Source organism: Alexandromys fortis, unplaced genomic scaffold (genome assembly GCF_014885135.2).
Source record: "Alexandromys fortis isolate MF-2015 unplaced genomic scaffold, M_Fortis_MF-2015_v1.1 scaffold_1, whole genome shotgun sequence".
Taxonomy (NCBI): Eukaryota; Metazoa; Chordata; class Mammalia; order Rodentia; family Cricetidae; genus Alexandromys; species Alexandromys fortis.
Window position 1 is genome coordinate 35,279,995 of NW_026067927.1, and position 22,198 is coordinate 35,302,192.

Consider the following 22,198-nt stretch of genomic DNA (forward strand, 5'->3'; position numbering starts at 1 on the left):
ACCTACTGTGGGACAATGGTCTTGTAGCCTGTAAAGGTTTGTCAGTTGACTGGTTTAATAAAATGCTAATTGGCCAGTGGCCAGGCAGGAAGTATAGGCGGGGTGACCAGGATAGAATAATTCTGGGAAGAGGAAAGGTGCAGTCTGCAGTTGTTACCTGGACACAGAGGAAGCAAGATGAGAATGCCTTGCCAATAAAAGGTACCAAGCCACGTGGCTGACACAGAAAAGAATTATGGATTAATGTAGGATGTAAGAGTTAATAAAAAGCCTGAGCGAATAGGCCAACCAGTTTATGATTAATGTAGTCCTCTCTGTGTTTCTTTTGGGACTGAACAGCTACGGAACCTGGCAGGACAGAAATCTCCGTCAACATGTAACCACATCTAAAACTTCCAAATAACAAGACCTGGAAATGCTTTCTCTGCTTTCCCTGGGATTTTATGTCGACTGCCTCACCCATTGCGATCTTCCTTTCCTTCTAGGTGTCCCTGGTGTTGGCTCTGGTGTGTTCTGTCCCCTTAGAAACTCAGAAAACTTAAATTTTCCTCCTACATTAGCCTCGACTTGTCTTACCATCTTATAAAAGACCTTTGTCTGCAGAGTGGGCACACTATGTGGGGACGTCTTCATGTCTCCAGTGTTGTCCTGCTTTACCTTCTGTTGCTAGGCGCTCATCCTCTTTGGGGCATCCCCACCTCAAGAAGAGGGACTTGTAAGTAGCTGAGCCCACAGGCCTTCTTCTCAGGCTAGTAACTGCCGGAATGCCTAAGAGTGACCTCATAGAGCAGAGAACCCTTTCCAGGGTCCCTCTTGCTGCTTCTTAGAATCCAGGTGCCGAGGAAATCCTTAGGCAGAGGATTTTTGGTTATATGATAAAAGCAAGGGATAAAAATAGAAAATTTGGGAAATGTTCCAGTACTTTCACCACAACCCTGTAAAGGTTGTGTCTAGCTCACTGTTTGGCACTGCATCAGGGGCATTGTATGCAAGATTGAAGAAGATTAAGTAAGTATCGTTCGAAAATGTGGGAAGGGCAGTGTGGGAATAGGCACATGAACTCTCCTAGCCTCTTCTATAGGGACTTGTCTGCATCCCAAGGGAGAAGAGCTTGTCTCAGACTTGCTGGTTTCTCTGGAGGGTGAGGCTGGTACATTTGCTGTTCACCTGGAGTTTGAATTGGACTCCGTGTTTACTAACGTATTAGATAATTTGAAGGCTTTTCCCCCTTTCTTTTTCTACAAGACCTATTTCAAATCAAATTACATATTTTGTTATAGATTATAAGGTATATAGTCTGTAGCAGGCTTTCTTGGTTATGAATTATTATTAGTTATGAATGCTTAGCCGTAACTTAGTCTTGTCCCACCAGCTGTTATAATTTAATTTAACCTGTTTCTCTTCATCTACAATTTGCGTTGTGGCTTTTTACCTTTCTTTCATTCTGTATGTCCCAGGTCTCTCTTTCTCCCTTGTTCTCTCCTTCCTTCTCCTCCAGAGCCTAGATTCCTCCTCCTACTTGTTCTCTCTGCCTGCCAGCCCCACCTCTCTGTCTACTGCCTAACCGTTGGCTGTTCAGCTTTATATTAGACCAATCAGATGCCTTAAAGGCAAAGCAACACATCTTTACATCATTAAACAAATACAGCATGAACAAATGCAACACACCTTTACATTGTTAAAGTAATATTCCACATTTCCCCCTTTTGTCTAAATAAAAAGGTTTTAAATGTAAAACTATATACAATAAGAACAATTATCAAGTGAGAATTACATTTACAATATCTAATCCATTTGTATTTGGCAAATTCAGAGAAAATACTCCATTATTTATTCTATCTTTTTTTAAAAAAGGATTTATTTACTTATTGTGGACAGTATTCTGCCTACATTCATGCTTGCAGGCCAGAAGAGGGCACCAGATCTCATTACAGATGATTGTTAGCTACCATGTGGTTGCTGGGAACTGAACTCCGGACCTTTAGATGAGCAGGCAGTGCTCTGAACCACTGAGCCATCTCTCCAGCCCTGTTTATCCTATCTTGATGAGTCCAAAGTTTTGTACCTAATTTATCTTTAATCATAACTAACTGTAACGATTAAGTCTTCAACTTCATCAAAGACCTCAGAAGGAGATAATATTACCTGAGTAAACAGGAAGTACAGTGCAAGCCACTTCTAAAACTATAGAAATGGCAAAGACATCTGACTGCAGAACCTCTTAAAGGAGCCATATCCAGTTTTGTTTTGTTTTTCCAGCTTTCTCAGGCCCTGTATGGAAGATTGGGCCCCACAATGGAATGCCAAATGTAGCAGTCTTTCTTCTAGGCCACCAACCAGCTCCCAAATCATGGCATGGAGACTTGTTATTAGTTACAAATGCTCGGCCTTAGCTTATGCTTGTCCCAGTAGCTCTTATACCTTAAATTAACTTGTTTCTCTTCATCTGCCTTTGCACCTCAGGGCTGTTTACCTTTCTTTCCCTATGTATGTTTTACTCAGTGTCTGGCTAGCTGGGGGCTGCCTGTCTGGCTGGCCCTGGGCATCTCCCTCTTTTTCTCCCTCCTCTCCCCTCTCTCTTTCTCCTACTTATTCTCTCTGCCCACCAGCCCTGCCCATCCCTCTACTGCCTAGCTATTGGCCATTCAGCTTTTTATGAGACCAATCAGGTGCCTTAGGCAGGCAAGGGTGAAACAGCAACACATTTTTACATAATTAAACAAGTACAGCATGAACAAATGTAACACATCTTTACATCATTAAAGTAATATTCCACGATAATAGTCTGTGTTCTTTTTGTTGTTTTTTTTCTGTGTGTTTTTCGTGAGTGTCAGTGTGTGTGTATGTGTACCACCTGCATCACCTGCATGTGTGGTGCCCACAGAGGCCAAGGGGGCTTCAGCTCCTTGGTGTTCTGTGTCTTAAGGTGAAGGCCTCACTATGTTGTAGGCCCAAGCTATCATCCTGCCCCCCCCTCTCGTGTGTGTGTGTGTGTGTGTGTGTGTGTAAGAATGTATCCATTTGCTACAGATAGTAAAGCACACTACTCTTTAAGAAAACTTTTAAAGCGCAGATGAATGTGACCAAACAGGAAAAAGAATGTGGCCTCTCCACTCCTGCGGGCACTGCTGGGATGTGGCTGCCATCGCTCTTGGTGCCTTCTGTACTTGTACATGGATGAAATCTTTCTGAGATGAGAATGTTTTCATCTTGTTTTTGTGCTCTGTTCTCCACCAGATCATCAATCATTTTTCTAAGCCATGAGAAAACGTGTAGATATACTTTAGGAAATTTCATGGTATGATATCCCTAGTTTACTTAACCAGTCTTTTAAAACTATATGTATATATGGGCATGTGTGTGCCCCGACATCTTTGTGGAGCTTAGAGGACAGCTTTTGGGATCTACCATGTGGGCTCTGGGGGTTGAGCTCAGGTTGTTGGGCATGGCAGCAAGTGCGTTTATCCTCTGGACCATCTCACCAGCCTGTAACCAGTCCTTTCTGTTAGATTTTAAAATCATTTCTATGTTCTCATCACTATATATACCCTGGGAGAAACGTGTTGGACTAAGTCACCACGTACATTGCAGGTTGTGTTCTTTAGAGTTTGGGGGAGAGGAACGGTTCTGGGTTTTGTTTTGGTTTTCATCAAATTAAGCTGACCAGTGTAGGTTTCCCTGTTCCTTAAGCGTGTCCACCACACTCCCCCCTCTTGCCAGCGTTCACTGTCACATGGAAATTTGGACTGGATTTCTGGGAAAAAGCATGAAGGTGTTATTTGTATCCCCGATTCCATTTGTACTGTCATGATTGGATGTGTGTCCCCTTTCTGTGAGAATGTTTGACTTTTCCTCATAGATTGTGTGTGCACGGGCGTGCGCGTGGGTGCGCGTGCTTACCCATTATCAGTTTTTCCTCTGAGATATGTTCCTGCTTCCCTGGTGTTTACTGACAGTAGTCACCTGTGGACGGTTTGTTAAGTAAGTGGAGATAGTGTTTCCTGGGTCTGAGAAGTGGTGACTGTTCTTTCTCAGAAGTCCGGGTAGAGGCTGGGGACAGGCTGTTCTGCCCATGTGTCGCAGGGCCTCTGTATGTTTCTTTTTATGGTGTGGGGAAAACAACCCCTAAGAGGGGTGCAGTTGAGCGGGAATCAAGCTGTCTGCTGTAACCACACCTCTTGCTCGCCCCTCTGACAGGAGGAAGGACGTGGAATGTCAGAAGTTCTTCAGGAAGTTCCTCAAGAGCTCTTTCTTCCAGGTGCTCATGATCAGCGCTATCACCACCAATGCCGCCTTCATGGTCTTGGAGACCGATTACAACATACATTATAGGATGTTCCATCTCTTCGAGGTGAGCACGTCAATGCTTTTAGTCTGCGTTGTCTGTTTTATTTCTGAAAATGTTAAAATATTTCATGGGCATTTTGCTGCTAGAACTTTTCTATAGAAACAGTTTAAAAGACCTTTGACCTCTGCAGTAGCATCAGAGAGTGGCAATGTGACTGGACAACCTCCCTGAATTCTGTCTTATTTATAGACAGAGGAACTAGATTTCGTCTCCAAGACTCATGGGCAGCTTTCTCAACCATATTAGTGCCAGTCCCTATGAGGAGGAAGCAGAGGGGCACTAGGGGGCAACTGTGCTGAGTTGAGGTGAGGGTAGCCATCCAAAGCAAGAATTGTGCTGCCCACACCAGTAGTGAGCACAGAAAGTTCTCAGGCATCTCTGAAGGGGCTAGAACAAACCAGAACCAAGGAGTTTGCAGAACTGACCAAGAAGGGCTCCCTCCAAAGGACTGTGCACTTAGAATGGACGTAAAATCTAACAGGTTGGAGACAGCTAAAAAAAAAATGGGGTTAGATAAAACAGAAGGAAATAGGATTCAAACAGTTCCTAAAATGAAGTGGTGTACTTTAGGACAAAAGTTGAATGGAGTTAGAAGCGTAGTTCTTCAAGGTTAGGAAATGAATTTAGGAGGAAAAGCACAATAGGAAAGGACAAAGGTAAAATATCACACCTTGTCATAAGAAAACAGAACAAGGAATCAGATCATAGAGGTGTGAAACCCCACTGTAAAGATGTCTACAAAATCAGATAAACAGGAAAGCATCCAACCCCAGAGCAAAGGAATGTTCAGGAAGACTCTCCAGGTATAGGAAGGAACAGAAACAAAGTTTCAAAATTTAGGAAACAACTAGAAATCAAACAAAATCATTTAGAAAACAAAGGCTAAAGTAGAGCAAACAGCTAAATACAGCCTGAGTTAAACTGAGGAATTAAAAATCTCATTATGGATGGAAGTGATGAGAAATACTCAGAAAGTACTAAGTCCTGGTGTTGAGGGGCAGTGCCTGGGTAGGGATGGTGGGAACTCTTGAGTTTCAAATGTCCAGGGGTCAGAATGCTAAAATCTAAACCCAAGGAAAATAACCTCAAAATCTGTATGTCAAAAGGGTGCACATAGCATACCCAAGAATATGAACTCAACCCAGCAAACGCTAGGGCGCTGGAGAGAAACGATTGAGCTTCGAAGTGTGGGGAATCCAGCTAATGAAGAGGCCAACTGCCATCACATTTCTCCATGGCTGTGCTCTCTGCCCACGGAGAGTGGGGTGACACGTGCAACTCCCTCAGGAAAGAAAATGCGAACCAAGAATGTGAACAGAGGGGTCTCAGGCTTTCTAAAAAGGTTCCAGACTCATTGATGTTCAGAAACATGGTGTGTGCTTCCCTGCCCGTCCTTAAGAAAAAGTCGCAGCCAGCCCAAAAGACTGAAAAAGGATCTCTTCGTTGCTTTGGTGATGAACATGGCAGGTATAGTTGTTTGCAGAAGTAATGCTGACTGTTATTTCACAGGAAAAACATAGCCTATAATGAATATGTTCTTTGATCCTAAGGCGATAGCAAGACTGAAAGATAAGAGCCATTACAAAAAGTTTTAAAACTTTATTTTTGTTTTTTTTTTTTTTTTTTTTTTTTTTTTTTTTTTTTTTTTTTTTTTTTTTTTTTTTTTTTTTTTTTTTTTTTTAGACAGGGTTTCTCTGTGTAGCCGTGGCTGTCCTGGAACTCACTCTGTAGACCAGGCTGGCCTCTAACTCACAGAGATTCTCCTGCCTCTGCCTTTTGAGTGCTGGGATTAAAGGCGTGTGCCACCACTGCCTGGCAAAATTGTGTTTTTATTTTAAAAATTATTTTATTTTTTTTGAGAACTTCATACATACATACAATAAAATATGATCATATCTATCTTCCTTTCCCCCTCCAGTTTTCTCCATATCCTTCCCATGATGCCTCTAGCAAAATATCATATCTTTCAAATTTTTTGATGGCTCACTAGGTCCAGTTAGTGTGTAATTAGTTACTCAGTAAGTGCCTGTAACATGGGCTGGCCCTCCGAGAACTGGCCAGCAGGGAGAGCATTTCCTGGTCCGTTTGAGATGACTTCTTTATGACCTGTTCCTTATCTGTCGTCTTCTCTCTTCTGAAAGTGTGTGCTGTCTTCAGCAACAGGGTCTTACCACGCGGACCCATGTTTAACCATTGCCTTAGTCGTGATGCACATGGTAGTGTTATTCTGAGACACTGTGGAATCTGTGATACAGCACATGGGCTATTGTGGACTTTTTCTGTCTTTTTCAGGGTGAAGGGTGTGCTTACACATAGTAGGCAAGCACTCCACCTGCGGCTTACATCTTCCACCCAGGATGGCTTACATTTTGTTTGTTTTCTTCCATCTTCCGTGTTGTCTGTTTGTGGTATTTATCTGTCTGTTTATAGCAAGATTTTGTGTGTAGCCCAGGCAGACCCAAACTTGGGTTCCTTTTGCTTCAGCATCCTGATGCTGGGACCACCCCATGCTATTGAAAATGAGGATGCTCATGGAAAAGGGAGACAGAGATGTGTAGACGCCATTGAATTCAAAGTCCGTGGTTCTGTGCTTGCTTTGGGAATATCAGCATTAACAGCAGGGGTGTTTTTATCTTCTCCACCAATGGCTAGAACACAGACCAACACATTCTTGGTATCTATGATGAGATGTTGGAACCAGAGCTTAGAGAAACAGCTTATCCTGGATCTTGTCATCTTCCCTGTAAGAAAGCTGTCAGAGTTTATTTGCAAAAGGATGCAGAAGATAATTTGGGGATACTTCTGCTGGCCACAGATGAGACAACGTGAGGCATAAGGATAATAAGTACTATGGTTAGAAAATCCTCAAAAATTGAAGTGAGGCCAAGGAGGCAAGGGACCAAGTATTCCTCTTGAAAAGGAAATTACTGAGAGTCAAGCTTTACTGGTATTTCTGGCTTGAGCCCTAACCTTAAGGGGTCATCTACTGTGAGGCTACTCCTACTGCAGTTCCTGATTGTTCGTTTGGAGACAAGTCCATGCTCTGCAGCCCAGGTTGGCTCCAAACTCATGACCCTTCTGCCGCAGCCTCCCAAGTGTTGGGATTCAGGTGTGTCACCATGCATGCTATTTCTATAAAGTGTTCCAGCTGGTAAATTAGAACTGATAGCATGTCACCCACCTCAGCTCTGGAGAAGCAATGGGTCTGGCCATTGAGTATCAACAAGAAGCCAGCAGAACTATGTGCCTGCTCTGAAAAGGGGCACCTGCAGCCTTGCTTAGGGTAAACCTGAATGTATTCAAGGAACCAACTGTCCACTGCCAAGAAACAGGGAAGAGAGGAAGGGCATGCTACAAAATGCAGAAACAGGGAGGAGAGGAAGGGCATGCTACAAAGTGCAGACTGGAATGTTCTTCAGTCATGCTACGTGGATTAAAAAATTGTCTCTCTCTTTCTCTAGTGTGTGTGTGTGTGTGTGTGTGTGTGTGTGTGCTGATACCTATGGAGTCCAAAAGATAGTGTTAGATCCTCTGCCTCTGGAGTGATTGGCAATCTTGAGCCACCTGGTGTGGGTGCTGGGGAATTAGCTTGGGTCCTCTGCAGGTGTTCTAACCACTGATCCATCTCACGGCACTTGGAGTCCTTACCAGATAATATGCAAGGCATTAAAAAAAATGGGGGTTAAGGAATTTTATGGTAAATACTAAATTATTCTGGGAATATAGATATAGGTTTCTATTATAAAGAGCCAAGTTTTAATAAATAATAGGATGCCAAGCCGTGGTGACACATGCCCTCAATCCCAGCACTTGGGAGCAAAGGCAGGTGGACCTCTGTGAGTTTGAGGCTAGCCTGGTCTACAAAGTGAGTTCCAGGACAGCAAGGATTAAAAAGGGAAACCCTGTCTCAAAACAAACAAACAAACAACAACAACAAAACCAGGAAAATTGAAATAATTGCCTGTATTTTATCTGACCACAATGGAAAATAAAACTACAAAGCCAGAGCAAGAGAAACCCGTGGAGTCAATGAGTTCACTATTAAACAACGAATGGGCCCTCGAAGGAATCAGGAGATAAGAGCATCCCTAGAGCAAATGAAAAGGAAGACATAGCACAGCAGACCTAGGGAATACGTGGAAAAATCCTAAGAGGGAGGTCATGGCTCTAAGTGTCTGCCCTTCAAAATTGGGCGGGCTGGGGAGATGTCTTATGAGGTAAAGGTGCCTGTCCCATGAGCCTGGAAACCAGAGTTCAATCCCTGGAATCCAGAGAATAGTGGAAGGAGAGAACCAGCTCCAGAAAGATCTCCCCTTGACTCTCCTAGTTCCTCTGGCTATGTAACACACACACACACACACACACACACACACACACACTACACAAGCACACACACACACACACACACACTGCACAAGCACACACACACACACACACACACACACACACACACACAAACCCTTTTACCATGACAAGAGAAACTAGGTTCCAAACAAATTACTTACTCACCCAACTCAGGGCGCTGGAAAAACAACAAACCAAACCTAAAATTAGCAAATGGAAGAAATAATTATGATCAGGATGGAAATTAGTGAAATAAAAATGATTAAAACAAGAGAGAGTATCAAAGAATTGCTTCTCTGAAAAGATAAACAAGTTTGGAAAACCTGTAGGGTCAGACCAGAGAAAGAGGGCCCTAAATAGTAAAATAGAGAGGAAAAGGGAGCCATCACAATGCAGAATGTAATTAGATATACCTTAAAACCTTATAGTTCACTAAATTGGAAAATCTAAAAGAAATGAATAAATTTCTAGATGCTTCTTTTTTATTTTTATTTATTTATTTTTTTATTGAAAAAAAATTCCTGCCTCCTCCCAGCCTCCCATTTCCCTCCCCCTCCTCCTGCCCCTCTCCCCCTACCCCCACTTCTCTCCCTCTCCCTCTCCAGACCGAAGAGCAGTCAGGGTTCCCTGCCCTGTGGAAAGTCCAAAGTCATCACCACTCCATCCAGGTCTAGGAAGGTGAACATCCAAACTGGCTAGGCTCCCACAAAGCCAGAACATGAAGTAGGAACAAAACCCCATGCCATTGTCCTTGGCTTCTCATCAGCCCTCATTGTCCGCCATATTCAGAGAGTCCGGTTTTATCCCATGCTTTGTCAGTCACAGTCCAGCTGGCTTTGGTGAGCTCCCAATAGATCAGCCCCACTGTCTCGGTGGATGGGTGCACCTCTTGTGGTCCTGACTTCCATGCTCATGTTCTCCCTCCTTCTGCTCCTTATTGGGACTTTGGGAGCTTAGTCCAATGCTCCAATGTGGATCTCTGTCTCTATCTCCATCCATCGCTAGATGAAGGTTCTATGCTGATATGCAAGATATTCATCAGTATGGCAGAGAAACTTCTTTTTTTGACAGTGAAAATGACCTTTTATTGAACATCACATACTGGTAAGCACAGATGACCAAAATGCTGTGATAAATATTAGAAACTAAAGATTGCACATGTATACTTACCATTCAAAGGAATTAGTACAAGTATTTTCATTTCTAATTTTTAGGCTACACTACAGATCTGTCAGTTGGCCCCATCACAGGCCATCTTTAAACAGGCATATATGTGGACCATCTAGCAAGATTTGTCAATGCTTTGAGAAATTGAGAAAGAAAAAAATACCTTTTCTTCATTTAGATTAAAAATAGATATTTTTCACACGAAAGAACAAACATGCAAGTAGTTAAGAGGCATTTTTAAAAATGTTAAAGATATTTTAAAAATTAAAATAGAATCGCATGATTTCCCTTAGATAAATCCTTTTATTGGATCTGCAACAAACAATGAGATTGAAGCAGTAATAAAAATTTTCTGACTAAAAACGTCCAGGTCCAGAGGATTTACTGATGAACCCTATCAGTCCTTTGGAGAAGGGTCAGTTTGTCAAACCTCCACACACCAGGGGAGCAGAGGTCATTAGTGACTTTTTAGGAAGCCACGGTTACCCAGATACACATACAAGAGAGAGACAAAGAACAGTCTCCCCAATGAACATAGACACAAAACAGTTCCCTCTGAGATTTGCAACCCAAACCTAAGAACACAGCAAGGTCCCTCACCATGCTAAAGTTACACACGTAGGTAATGAGGGATGGTTCAGCAGGAACAGATGGACTCAAGGACAGAAATCATGTGATCTCAACAGAAGCAGAAAACACTTCCGATAAAATCCCAAATCTCTTTGTGAAAAAAGGTCCAAAAAGACAGGCGTAAAAGGAACCCGTGTTGACACAAAAGTTCCATGTGAAAATCCTACAGCCAACAGTGGGAACTTGGGGAAATGGAAAGAATTCCCACTAAAAGTACATTGTCTACCTTACCTGATTGCTGTGTTGCTGGCCATCTTAGCTGGAGCGGTAAGATAAGAGAAGCAGATAGATCCAACAGGGAAGAAAGAGTCGGGGTCTCTGATTGCAGATGATGATACCACACATGAGAGATTCCAAAACCACCAAAAAACTGAGAACATCTGAAACACTCTCAGCAAAATGGCAGAGCATCCAAAACTAACGTATGAAAACCAGAAACCTTCCTGTCAACCAAGAACAAAGACGCCGAGGAAGAAATCAGGGGAACAACCCCATTCAGAGTTACATCAAAACCAAACCACGCTGCCCCACTACCACCCCAACAGTGTAGGTCGGTGGATGAAGTCTTCTGCTGCTGAGCCCAAAGACCCCAGTGCAGTCTTCCATGGCAGAAGAGAGAACAGACTCCCACAAGTTGTCCTTGGACAACCACATGCTCACTGTGCCCCCCAACTCTCTCTCTCTCCTCAAACCAGGTACAGGTGTGTACATATATAATTCCAATATTCCTACTCCAAGATGGGAGGTGGAGACGGGAGACTTTGGCTGGAACTCCCAGACTAGCCTGGGGTTCACAGTGCTGCGGAAACGGGGGGGGGGGGGCGGACTTTGCTTCAACAAGATAGAATGAAAGAACAAGATTCTTGAGAGTTGTCCTCTGACCTCCACAAGTAGGCCATAGCAAGCACGTGCTAGCACACACACCTACACACACAGACACGCTCACACACACAACTCGGAACACACCATACAGACTAATAAGGACCCCTAGGCAATTGTAGAGCCATTGGAGTTGTAGGCGAGGGAGAGACATTCAGAGGAGATTGATTCACAGTATAAACGTGGGAAAAAAGCAGAATGAATGTTCTTTAAAAATGGGGTTTTAGTTGACTGATTTTTGAGTATGTATGATGAAGGTAATGGATTAAATATAACTATATATTTGTATACTTAAACGTGTATATATTCAGGATGGCCAGAAAACCCTTGTGACTTTCTCTTGGGGGAAGAGTTATGTCAGGAGGTCTGCTAAGTTGAATACTGACCAGGAACTGTATATAGAGCCATTTGCGGCCAGCTGCTCAGCTACGAGGTAGTCATGTCTTGCATCTAAGGGAAACCTAGCCGCCCTAGGCTTAGTGCCACAGGCAAGGAAGAGCAGATGGGGAAGGGATTCAGGCTCAGTAAGAGAGCTGGGGGCTCTGTCTGGGGTTTTCCACACCCAGCTGGGTGGTCTCAGCAGGGAGAGGGCCAGGATTATGGGGCTCTGCGTTGTTTTGATCTCTGACCCCTGTGACCCCTGTGACCCCTGTAGATCTCAGAGATTCTCTTTGTCTCCATCTACACCTGTGAGTTCCTCATGAAGGTCTATGTGGACCCCATTAAATACTGGAGCGATGGCTATAACCTACTGGATGTGGTCATTATCTTTATCATCCTGATTCCCTATACCCTCCGAAAGATCAAGGGACGGCTTTACAAAAACCTCAACATTGCCGACGGGATACAGTCTCTGCGAATCCTGAAGCTTATCTCCTACAGCAGAGGCATCAGGGTACGTGCCTCCTGTGTGTGCACCTGTGCATGCCTGCGTGGGAATGGGGGGAGGGGGTGTTGGTGTGAGAGAATGCCTAGTTGGGCGTGGTAGCACATGTCTTTAATCCCAGCACTCAGGAGGCAGAAGCAGTCCGATCTCTGTGAATCTGAGGTCAGCCTGGTCTACAAAGTGAGTTCCAGAACAGCCAGGGCCACACAGAGAAACCCTGTCTCAAAAAATCAAGAAAACAAAAGATCACTCAGAGAGGAGGCAGAGAGAGAGAGAGAGAGAGAGAGAGAGGAGAGGAGAGGAGAGGAGAGGAGAGGAGAGGAGAGGAGAGGAGAGGAGAGGAGAGGAGAGGAGAGGAGAGGGAAGCAAATACAGAACCAAGCAATGGCCAGGGCAGGAAAATCCACACTGAGGAGGCAGCCTGGAGGAATCAAGTAGTAGCAAGGAAACCAAGGCAAATGCCCTTCAGATGGGCAACAAGAGGTTGTTAGCATCCTCAGAGAGGCTAGTCACTCAAGAAGAATATAAATGGAGATTGCACTTTTGTTTCCTGGCTGCCCAGACCTGAGCAATCACACAGAAACTACATTAATTACAAAACTGTTCAGCCAACAGCTCAGATGTATTCCTGGCTAGGTCTTACATCTTAAATTAACCCATTCCTATTATTTTATATTTTACCATGAGGCTCATGGTTTGTTACTTCACATCTTGCTTCTTGGACAACTACATGGCGTCTTCCTGACTCTGTCATCTTTCTCCCTGCATTCAGTTTAGTTTTCCCGCCTAGCTCTATTCTGCCCTGCCATAGGCCAAAGCAGCTTCTTTATTAACCAGTGGTAATAAAACATATTCATAGCATACAGAGGGGCATCCCACATCAGGGGAAGAAAACAGTCCATGGTAAGGGACAAGGAAGTATGAACAGGAAGTATAGACACTGGCCTGGAACTGGAGAGGAGTGAGGCCTGGGCACACACATATGCACACACAGGCACGTGATTACATGGATGTAAGGAATGAGTAGCTGTGGGTGTATGTCATGGGGAGAGCTCACATTTAGGGCCCAGACACACCCTACTAGACAAAGACAACAGACCCAGATGAGCTTCTTCCTGGAGACCAGGTCCCTGGGCAAACATGGGCTGAGGATGCATGCCTGTAGGATGGGTTGAGGCTGAGACATGAGCCTGAGGCCTGTTCTGAAATGTTCTGAAGAATGTTCCAAGACTTTGGCAACTCAGGAAGATGGTGGTAGTGGAGCTCCCAGAGTGCCCCTATCAAAAAAAGGAGACCCTCCCCATCAAAAAAGAAAAAAATGGCAGCCGTGGTCAAAGCAGCCCAAACACTGGTGGGTTCTGGCTCACAGCTCACAGCCATTGCACCATGTGAAAGGCAGCCAGTATGGATGGATAGGAAGAGTGGGCTCAGATTGGCCTGTATAGCCAGACACAGCTTTCGGAGCTCAGCCCTGACATTTTATTAAAGTGTTTATTTTCTTTGCCTGTGCGTTAGTATGTGTGCTGTTTGTGTCTGGTACCTGGGGAGATCAGAAGAGGGCCTTGGATCCCCCAGAACTGGAGTTACAGAAGATTGTGAGACACCATGTGGGTGCTGGGACCTGGACCTGGGTCTCCTTTGGAGCATCCTGTGCTCAACCACTGCACTATTTCTCTAGACCTGAACCTTGGCGTTTAACTCGAGGAACCTTGTGCCTCAACTCACTCATCTGTAGAGTAAAGCTAGGCATGCTTTCTACTGGTTTCAGGAGCACGATGACATTAGTAAGCAGTAACCACAGTTTGGTCAGACAGGTTAGCAGATGTAACACTCAAGGAATTATTTCTTTTGTTATTTTTTGTTTTGTTTTGAAAAAGGGTTTCTCTGTGGCGCCCTGGCTGTCCTGAAACTCACTCTGTAGACCAGGCTGGCCTCAAACTCAGAGATCTGCCTCCCGAGTGCTGGGACTCAAGGCATGAGCCACCTAGATTGCCAACTGAAGTTTAAAGGAGCCCCTAATAAATGAGATATCTCACTACTTAAAGCTAGTACTTGGTTCCTGACCCCTAATCATTAAAAAGTCAGTGCCTCCCACCTAATGGCTGTATGACTTTCACAAAGCCTGTCCTTGGCTTTTCACACACAGAGTTCTGCCAGATGCGTGCCCAGCTATCTAGGGTCCCCACTGCCTCTGCTTACTGCCACCTTCCTGTTCCTGCTTTCTGGGGCCTCATCATTCCCCCATATCCAAGAGGCTGTGGAGGATGCTTCCTCAGTGCCCTGGGCCCAGCCACCTCTTGTGCTTAGAGGCACCCAACATGTCCTAGGGCTAAGAGAACAGCAGTGGTTGATTCAGAGCCCCAGGAGCTAAACCGGTACTAAGAACTGATTCTCCTAGCAACTGGGAATTCAAAAGCAGATGCTGCTTCCAGGCCAGACCTCAGAACCTCGAGACCAGGGCTTCCGGAGACAGAGTCCCCACCCCCCAGATGAGTTTCTGTATCAATCTGAACCGCACACTGCTGGAGCCCGGTGGGCTTGTGCTTGAAGAATGTGGCCTTAAGCAGCTGGTGGGGTCCCTGCAGAGAGCATGGCTTCCTTCCCTCTGACGGCCACTTTCAAGGTTCCTCTGTTGTGATCTCAGGTGCCACCCATCCATGATCTGGCCCCGAGGTGGGAACCTGGAACAGCCACGTCCTGAGCCCTGTGCAGGTTCTACCTCTGGGCACACTGGCTTCCTGCCTCTGTACCTTATACGGGTGCCGTGGCCACAGTGCCCAGGGTTTCCCACTTTCTTCGGCCTTGTGTGTTAGCTAGCTTTCTGTAACTGTCACCAAAATGACTCAAGAGAACAGCTTAAAGGTAGGAATTGTTTATTATGTTCCACATTCGTGCAAGGCTGCAGGGACGGAGCTGACTTGGGTAGTGAGGGAGTGAGGGAAGCACAGACGACACAGACAGACAGACACACAGATGGGTAAGCAGGAGTCAGTGTACGGTGCACTTGGATGGAGAGAACTCAGCTGCCCACCTGAAGCTCGGCATGTGGATGGTGTAGAGACGGGCAGGGCAGCAGGGTGATCGTACACAGACAGTAAACGATCAAGGACGCAGGTCTCGCTAACCCCATAGGAGCAGTCTCCACAGGCAAGCAGTTTTGAGTCTGCAAACATCCCAGGAATGGGCAGAAAGCTACAGCGGACATTTTCCGCATGCACTGTCAAGAGCCACACTGGGATCAAAGGGAGGCCTTGCCTTGCCTCTGAGCCTCATGCCGAGGGGGAGGGAGGCTTTTAGTTTGAGGCTCTGCGATTCTTGACTTGGCTGTGCCCAGTCAACAGCACCCATTTTCCCACCTCTTCACTCAGGGTTTCCTCTGCCCTGTATAGTTTTAATTCATGATTTTATTGTGCCTTTGTTCTGTTGGCGAGAATGGTGTGGCAGAGGCACTGACCTCATGGCAGACGGGAAGCAGAGAGTGTAGTACAGGAAGGGGCCAGGGCAGCATCCTCAAGGGTGAGCCACCAATGCGTTACTGCTCTCAACTACGCTCCATTTCCAGCTCCCCCATACTATCATACTGTGACTCTATCAGGTCATAATCCCTTGATGATGCCAGTGATCTCATGATCCAGCTGCTGCTTCCAAAAAGCCAATCAGCTGATTATCGAGCCCAAGTACATGAGCCTGTGGGAGGCAATTTATAATAGCTTGGGAGAGTTCCGAGGCCATCGTCAAGACTCAGTTCTTTCCAAATGAATCTGCAAAGACTGCTCTTATTCCCCAGGGGAATTTAGGGCAGCGTGTTCCTCTGAGATGACCTTTCCACCTCCCAGAATTCCCACTGTCCTCTCCTCTCTCTTCTGTGTTCAGCTCCTAGCTGCCTTCCTAGTGTTAAACCAGTCTTAAGAGTCACTGTGCTCAGGGCCACTGGTGGTTGGAGGTGTGGCATGGGGGAAGGGTTTAGGGCTCACTCCTCACTCTACCGTTGTATTGTGACCAGGACAAACTGGTCCTCTAAGTCTCTGAAGCGTCATTCTGATACCAGCCACCTATTTGAAATTATGTCTGTGTCTTAGTCAATGTTCTATTGCTGGGACGAGACACCATGACCAAGGCAAATCTTATAAAAGAAAGCATTTAATTGGGGGCTCGCTTACAGTGTCAGAGGATTTCTGTTGTCATTATGGGAGGAGCATGGCACCAGGCAGGCATGGTGCTGGAGAAGTAACTGAGAGCTGCTGCATCCTGATCTTTAGGCAGAAAGAGAGGCTGGACCTGGCATGGGCTTCTGAAACCTCAAAGCCTATCCCCAGTAACACACATCCACCAACAAGACCACACCTCCTAATTCTTCTAATCCTTTCAAATAGTGCCACTCCCTGGTGACTGAACATTCAAACATATGAGGCTATGGGGCCGTCCTTATCCAAACCACTACAGTTTGTGAAAACAAGCATTCTTAGTAGGTCAACAGTTATAAAGCACACACTCAGTGCAAGTCTCAGGGCATCGTAAGTGCACAATAAATGTATGGAGCACTCCAGGGACAGATGAAGGAAGGGAGGACAGGAAGTTAGCCATTTTACAGGATGAAGATGAAGGTCATAAGATGCCTGTAAGGTGAGGTCCAGAAAGAACGGGGAGACATTTTTCTCTTAGCCCTCTCTATTGTTAGGTATTTGACGGTGTCCCTATTCCTCCTGGACCTGGGGGAAAGGACATTTGGGGCTGGCTCTCAGCAGAGGAGCACAAACACAATATCCAGGGCTGACCGCAGATTCAGGCTGGGTTCAAGTAGAGAGGTCACTGGGGCTGTTGGAGAGGTGACCCAGTCCTGAGACTGTGTACAGTCCACCCGTGACCCAGGGTAGACACCACGTCCTGAGACTGTGTACAGTCCACCCGTGACCCAGGGTAGACGCCAAGTCCTGAGACTGTGTACAGTCCACCCGTGACCCAGGGTAGACGCCACGTCCTGAGACTGTGTACAGTCCACCCGTGACCCAGGGTAGACGCCAAGTCCTGAGACTGTGTACAGTCCACCGGTGACCCAGGGTAGACGCCACGTCCTGAGACTGGTGCAACCCTCTGTCTGGGCACAATTCTGATCATCCATTCAACTGCTACTTACTGAACATCTACCACGTGCTAGGTGTGGCCCCAGGCCCTGAGGGCCGCTGTGGACTGGGGAGGCTGGACCTCTGTGATCTGGCTTTGCCAGGCCCTGCTGTCTAGCTGCAGTATCCCTGCCTTGTAGACACTCATCACTGCTGTGGGGCAGACAGTCTACACGGTGGCCTCTGTGCTGACTCTGCTCTTCGTCCTCATGTACATCTTCGCTATCCTGGGATTCTGCCTGTTTGGCGTTGTGGAGAGGGGCGACCTGAATAACTGGGGGAACCTGGCTTCAGCTTTCTTCACGCTCTTCAGTCTGGCTACGGTACTGTGTTTGGGGACTGTGGCAAGGGCAGAGCCTGGAGAGGGACTGTCTAGGAAGTGTGAGCGTGTAGACATGTTGGGCCTCTTGTGGGGCCTTCCCCACTTCCAGGTGCTTATTAGTGGGCACAGGAAGCTGGGGTTCCCTGCTGGGGCAGCCGTAGGCCAGTGGGCTCCATTTCTGTCTCTAATTCCGTGATTTTATAAATCGCTCCGTGGGTTGCACAGGGTAATAAAACTTGCTAGAATTCTCAAATGATACTTAATTTGGATTAACCTTGTTATAAATGAAGCCCACAACATACAATTATTTTTTTAAAAAAACAAGCTGTCACAAATTCACCCAGAATAAGCAAAGCCCAAGTCTCAAAGTCTAGACTTTTGAATTATATAAAGAGTGGCATTTTTTTTAAAAAAAATTGTTTTGCTTTTATTTTTTCCAAGGATGGGCCTGGAAATAGACTGTACATTTTAGGAGAAAATGGGAGATCTTGAGACAAGAGACTCTCTTAAGCACATTGGCTTCCAACTAGTGGCACCCTGCATTTGTTTTTTCTCCTTCCTTCCTTCCTTCCTTCCTTCCTTCCTTCCTTCCTTCCTTTCTTTCTTTCTTTCTTTCTTTCTTTCTTTCTTTCTTTCTTTCTTTCTTTCTTTCTTTCTTTCTTTTCTTGTTTTTGAGACAGGGTTTCTCTGTAGCTTTGGAGCCAGTCCTGAAACTAGCTCTGTAGACAGGCTGGCCTCGAACTTACAGAGATCCGCCTGCCTCTGCCTCCCAAGTGCTGGGATTAAAGGCGTGCGCCACCATCGCCCGGCTCCTACATTTCTATGTATAGCTGACAGCCAGTGGATGGGGAGGGGCCAAGGACTGATGTGGAGATGGAGCTGGCAACCACCTCAGTGGGTCTGGTGCTCCTCTGGCATAGGTGACATGGAAACCTGCCCTGCTGGGTCTCGGTGCTCAGTATACCCTGCCTTGCCTGTCAGGTTGATGGCTGGACAAACCTGCAGGAGCAGCTGGACCAGAGGAAGTTTACTATTAGTCGGGCATTCACCATCCTCTTTATCCTGCTTGCTTCCTTCATCTTCCTCAACATGTTTGTAGGTGTGATGATCATGCACACAGAGGTGAGTCTGTGCCTGTAGAGTGTGTGTGTGCGCGCGTGTGTGCATGTGCATTGCTCAGGTTAGGTATGGCAGGTAGAGGTATGGGCCAGGTGTCTTGGACACGCTGAACTCGTGTCTTTCTTATGAAGTGATGTGGGGGTAGCCAGGTGACCCCTCTCATGTGCGCCTCTTCTCCCTGAGTTCACCACTTCACGATGGGACCGGCAGGCCGGTAGAGTGGGGTTCAGGGCAAGCTAGGCAGAGAAAGGCTGGGAACGGAGAGCTGCAGAAGAGACACTGTGGTCTTGACTTATCTGTTCTGCTTGCTAGGACTCCATCAAAAAGTTCCAGCGGGAGCTGATGGTGGAGAGGCACGTGACACTTCTGGAGGAGAAGCAAGTGATCCTGAGGCGCCAGCAGGAGGAGGTCAACAGGCTGATAACCACCAAGGTAGGTGGCTGCACCTGCACCGGAGAGATGACAGACGGACAAAGGATTGGCTAGGAGGAAGGGCTTTGCACTCAAGTAGAGGTCAGGTGGTCTCAGGCACGCGTGGTTTTGGGTAAGGCAGGCCTCTTCCCCTACAGCCACGAGAGCCCTGCCTTTCTCTCTGTGTGTGTATTTCCCGGAACAATGTGGATCCTTGGTGGATGGCTCCCCACTGTGGGGTCCTTCGTGCTGGAGCTTCTCACTGAGGTTCCTCTGGTATCAGGCAGCTCAACCCCAGGCCACTGTGTGGGTGAGCATGGGACGCTCGGCCAGGGTGTCACTCAATCTCATATCTCCCCCTCCCCCCATGTTCCTTGAATCAGGACAAGAGTAAGCACAATGTCAAGAGTCAGGCAAGCATGGCACCACCTTGTAGGCCGCACTCTTCTTTTCTGTCTGATGCTCTTGGTCTAACTTGGGGGCCCTACTGGGTCCTTCGTCTGTCAGAGTGTCTCTTTTCTGAGGTAGACCTGCCAGTCTCTCAATGCCCAAGGTTTGTTCAGGGTTGGAGGAGGCCACACAGAATCACCCTTAGACATTCTCTTGTTCCTTTAGACCTTTGGCCTCACACCAGGGATGGTGGTCCATGAGACTGTTTCATTCTCACAGGCTCTGGGCTCAGTGGTCAGGATGAACTTGGGACTTTTGGGGTCCACAAGGGTTATCAGGTCTCTGTAGCTTGGCTGCTCTTGTCCTTGGTCTCTCTAGAAAACCGGCGGCAAGAACTTCTCGGAGCTGGTGGAGGAATTCAAGAAGACCCTACGGCACACGGATCCCATGGTCCTGGATGATTTTGGTACTAGCCTCCCCTTCGTCAATATCTACTTGTCCACTCTGGACAACCAGGACAATACTGTCAACAAGTGAGTGACTGGTCCCCATGGCTTCTTCAATGCCAGGGCATATTGTAGACCCCAGGAGATGGAAGGGTTTGTAACCAAGGTGCATGGTGGGTGGGTACACAGAGTTCCTCCCTGAGAGTGCAGGATCCCATGTATGCCTGGGTGCTTGGGCTGCTGTGTGCAAGGATCTGTGTTGGAAGGGGCTCTGCTCTGCTGGCCCTCCCAACTCTCTCTTTCTCTCTCTCTCTTCCCCTCCCTCCCTCCCCCTCCCCCTCCTCCTCCTTCTCTCTTTCTCTCTCTCTCTCTCTCTCTCTCTCTNCCCCCCCCCCCCCCCCCCCCCTCCCTCTCTCTCTCTCTCTCTCTCTCTCTCTCTCTCTCTCTCTCTCTCTCTCTCTCTCTCTCTCTCGTTTGTAACCAGATGTTTGCTTCCCTCATCTCTTCAGGCCCCTGCTCACTAACACTTTCCAGGGAGCAGCGAATATGTGTGCAGGAGGTGCTAAGTCAAGTGCAGAGGGTCCTAGCTTGGCTCTGCTGCCGTCTTCCTTGTAGCTTTGAACAAGTACCACACAAAGAGCCACTGGGCCAGCTACATGAGGCCCGACTATCCTCAGTGCCAGCTAACTGGGGTTTTGGCTGACAGCTGAGGAGCTGTGGACACTAGGAAGCTACTGTGGACTCTGAGCAAGAGCAGACATCAGAAGCCTGACCTCTCTATGGAATCCCTCTGGAAACTTCAGTGACTAGGGGAACTGACTGGAAAGGAGCGAATCAGGGAATGCCCATTTTGGGTTCAAGCACAGGCCAGGTACTGTTTAGGCACCAGCATGCCATCCCTGCTTGCAGAGTGCAGGGGATTGTGGTGGACATGCTATATGAGACAGATGAGTTAGCTTATGTCGGGGACCCCCAGCAGAGAGACAGATGCAGGGTTCCAACCTACCTGGAGTCTTACTTCTCTCCTGATCCTGCACAGACCCGTGGGTTCCGTGACTGCACGGGTACCAGTATGTGGTATGTGGGGACGGCATGGCATGGAGCCTGCTTTGTCCTCAGGTCCCCGCTCCTCCTCTGCTCTCCAGGCTTCAGGAGCTGTACTATGAGATTGTGAACGTGCTGTGTCTGATGCTTGAAGACCCACCCCAGGAGAAGTCATCCCACAGCTCGGAATTACTGATTTAGAGGTAGTGGGGCATGTGTGACCTCAAAAGCGTGGCAGTTCCATTAAACAGCAGCCTTCAGAGGCGGCTTCCAAACTTGTTAGTCTTGGTGTTGGTAAGACCTGCCTTTGGGGAATAGGCCTGGGTGAGTGCTCATGGAAGTTGCTCTTCCAGGGCCTTGGTTGCGGGAACAGGTGGGTTCAAGATCTATCCTGGCTAATAACTGCACCCTGCGGCCTCTCTAGACCAGACAGCAAGGGCCCACTGAGCTCCCAGGGAAGCTGTCCAAAGACCACAGTCCAACAAGAGCCTCCGTGGCTCTGTCACTGCTCATGCCCCCTGCAGGCTGACCTGTGCAGCTGCCCCTCTCTGACAGACCCGTTACCCGCACAGACTCTACTTTGGAAGTCCATGTTGATTTCCTCAGGGTTCATGCCAGGGCCTGTGGTGTGACCAGAAAGGTTAACATCCTGGACTTCTGCCCAGGGGAGCCGCCTACTGGCCATGTTAGGACATCTCCTGGAGTCTGGAGCTGCAGCTGGCCCTTCAGACTTCTCTCCTGTGATTGGTTAAGACTGTTTAGATGGTGGCGTTTTCTGTATCACTACTGGCCAAATGTCTCTTGGAAGTGCGAAAGCGGTAGGACCACTGTGCAGGGTTACGAGAGCCATCCGAAGATCCCCTGGGGAAGGACAAGGAAGGCCAGGGCAGCAGGACCTCTTGCTCTAGACAGGCCAGCTCATTCCTGGTAGTGCCACTTGCTCCTCACTGATGTGCTCTGTGCCTGAGACCTGTCACCTGCACTGTGTCATCTTAAATAGAGAGGGATGTAGGTCCTGAGAAATGTGTGGAGGGAGACTGGTACCCACTGCTGGGTACCACTGGCCCCAGCAGTGAGCAGGACAACGAGAAG

At 47.1% G+C, this 22,198-nt stretch overlaps 1 protein-coding gene across 1 annotated transcript; it reads left to right on the top strand.

Annotated features, from left to right (window-relative positions):
* Positions 1 to 314: 314 nt before the first annotated feature.
* On the top strand, positions 315 to 21,468 carry Catsper3 (cation channel sperm associated 3). Its single transcript, XM_050144554.1, has 8 exons — positions 315 to 1,008; positions 4,198 to 4,351; positions 12,024 to 12,263; positions 17,515 to 17,697; positions 18,678 to 18,818; positions 19,128 to 19,247; positions 19,995 to 20,149; positions 21,208 to 21,468. Exons 1-8 carry the CDS (start codon positions 911 to 913, stop codon positions 21,305 to 21,307), a joined length of 1,191 nt encoding a protein of 396 aa, XP_050000511.1. The 5' UTR covers positions 315 to 910; the 3' UTR covers positions 21,308 to 21,468.
* Positions 21,469 to 22,198: the final 730 nt, after the last annotated feature.

Bases quoted from the DNA above. Each gene is read 5' to 3' on its own strand.
- Catsper3 (XM_050144554.1), top strand. From the start codon at position 911: ATGTTCCAGTACTTTCACCACAACCCTGTAAAGGTTGTGTCTAGCTCA. The intron at 4,352-12,023 runs GTGAGCACGTCA...TGACCCCTGTAG, and splicing joins GGATGTTCCATCTCTTCGAG to ATCTCAGAGATTCTCTTTGT. The intron at 18,819-19,127 runs GTGAGTCTGTGC...TCTGCTTGCTAG, and splicing joins TGATGATCATGCACACAGAG to GACTCCATCAAAAAGTTCCA.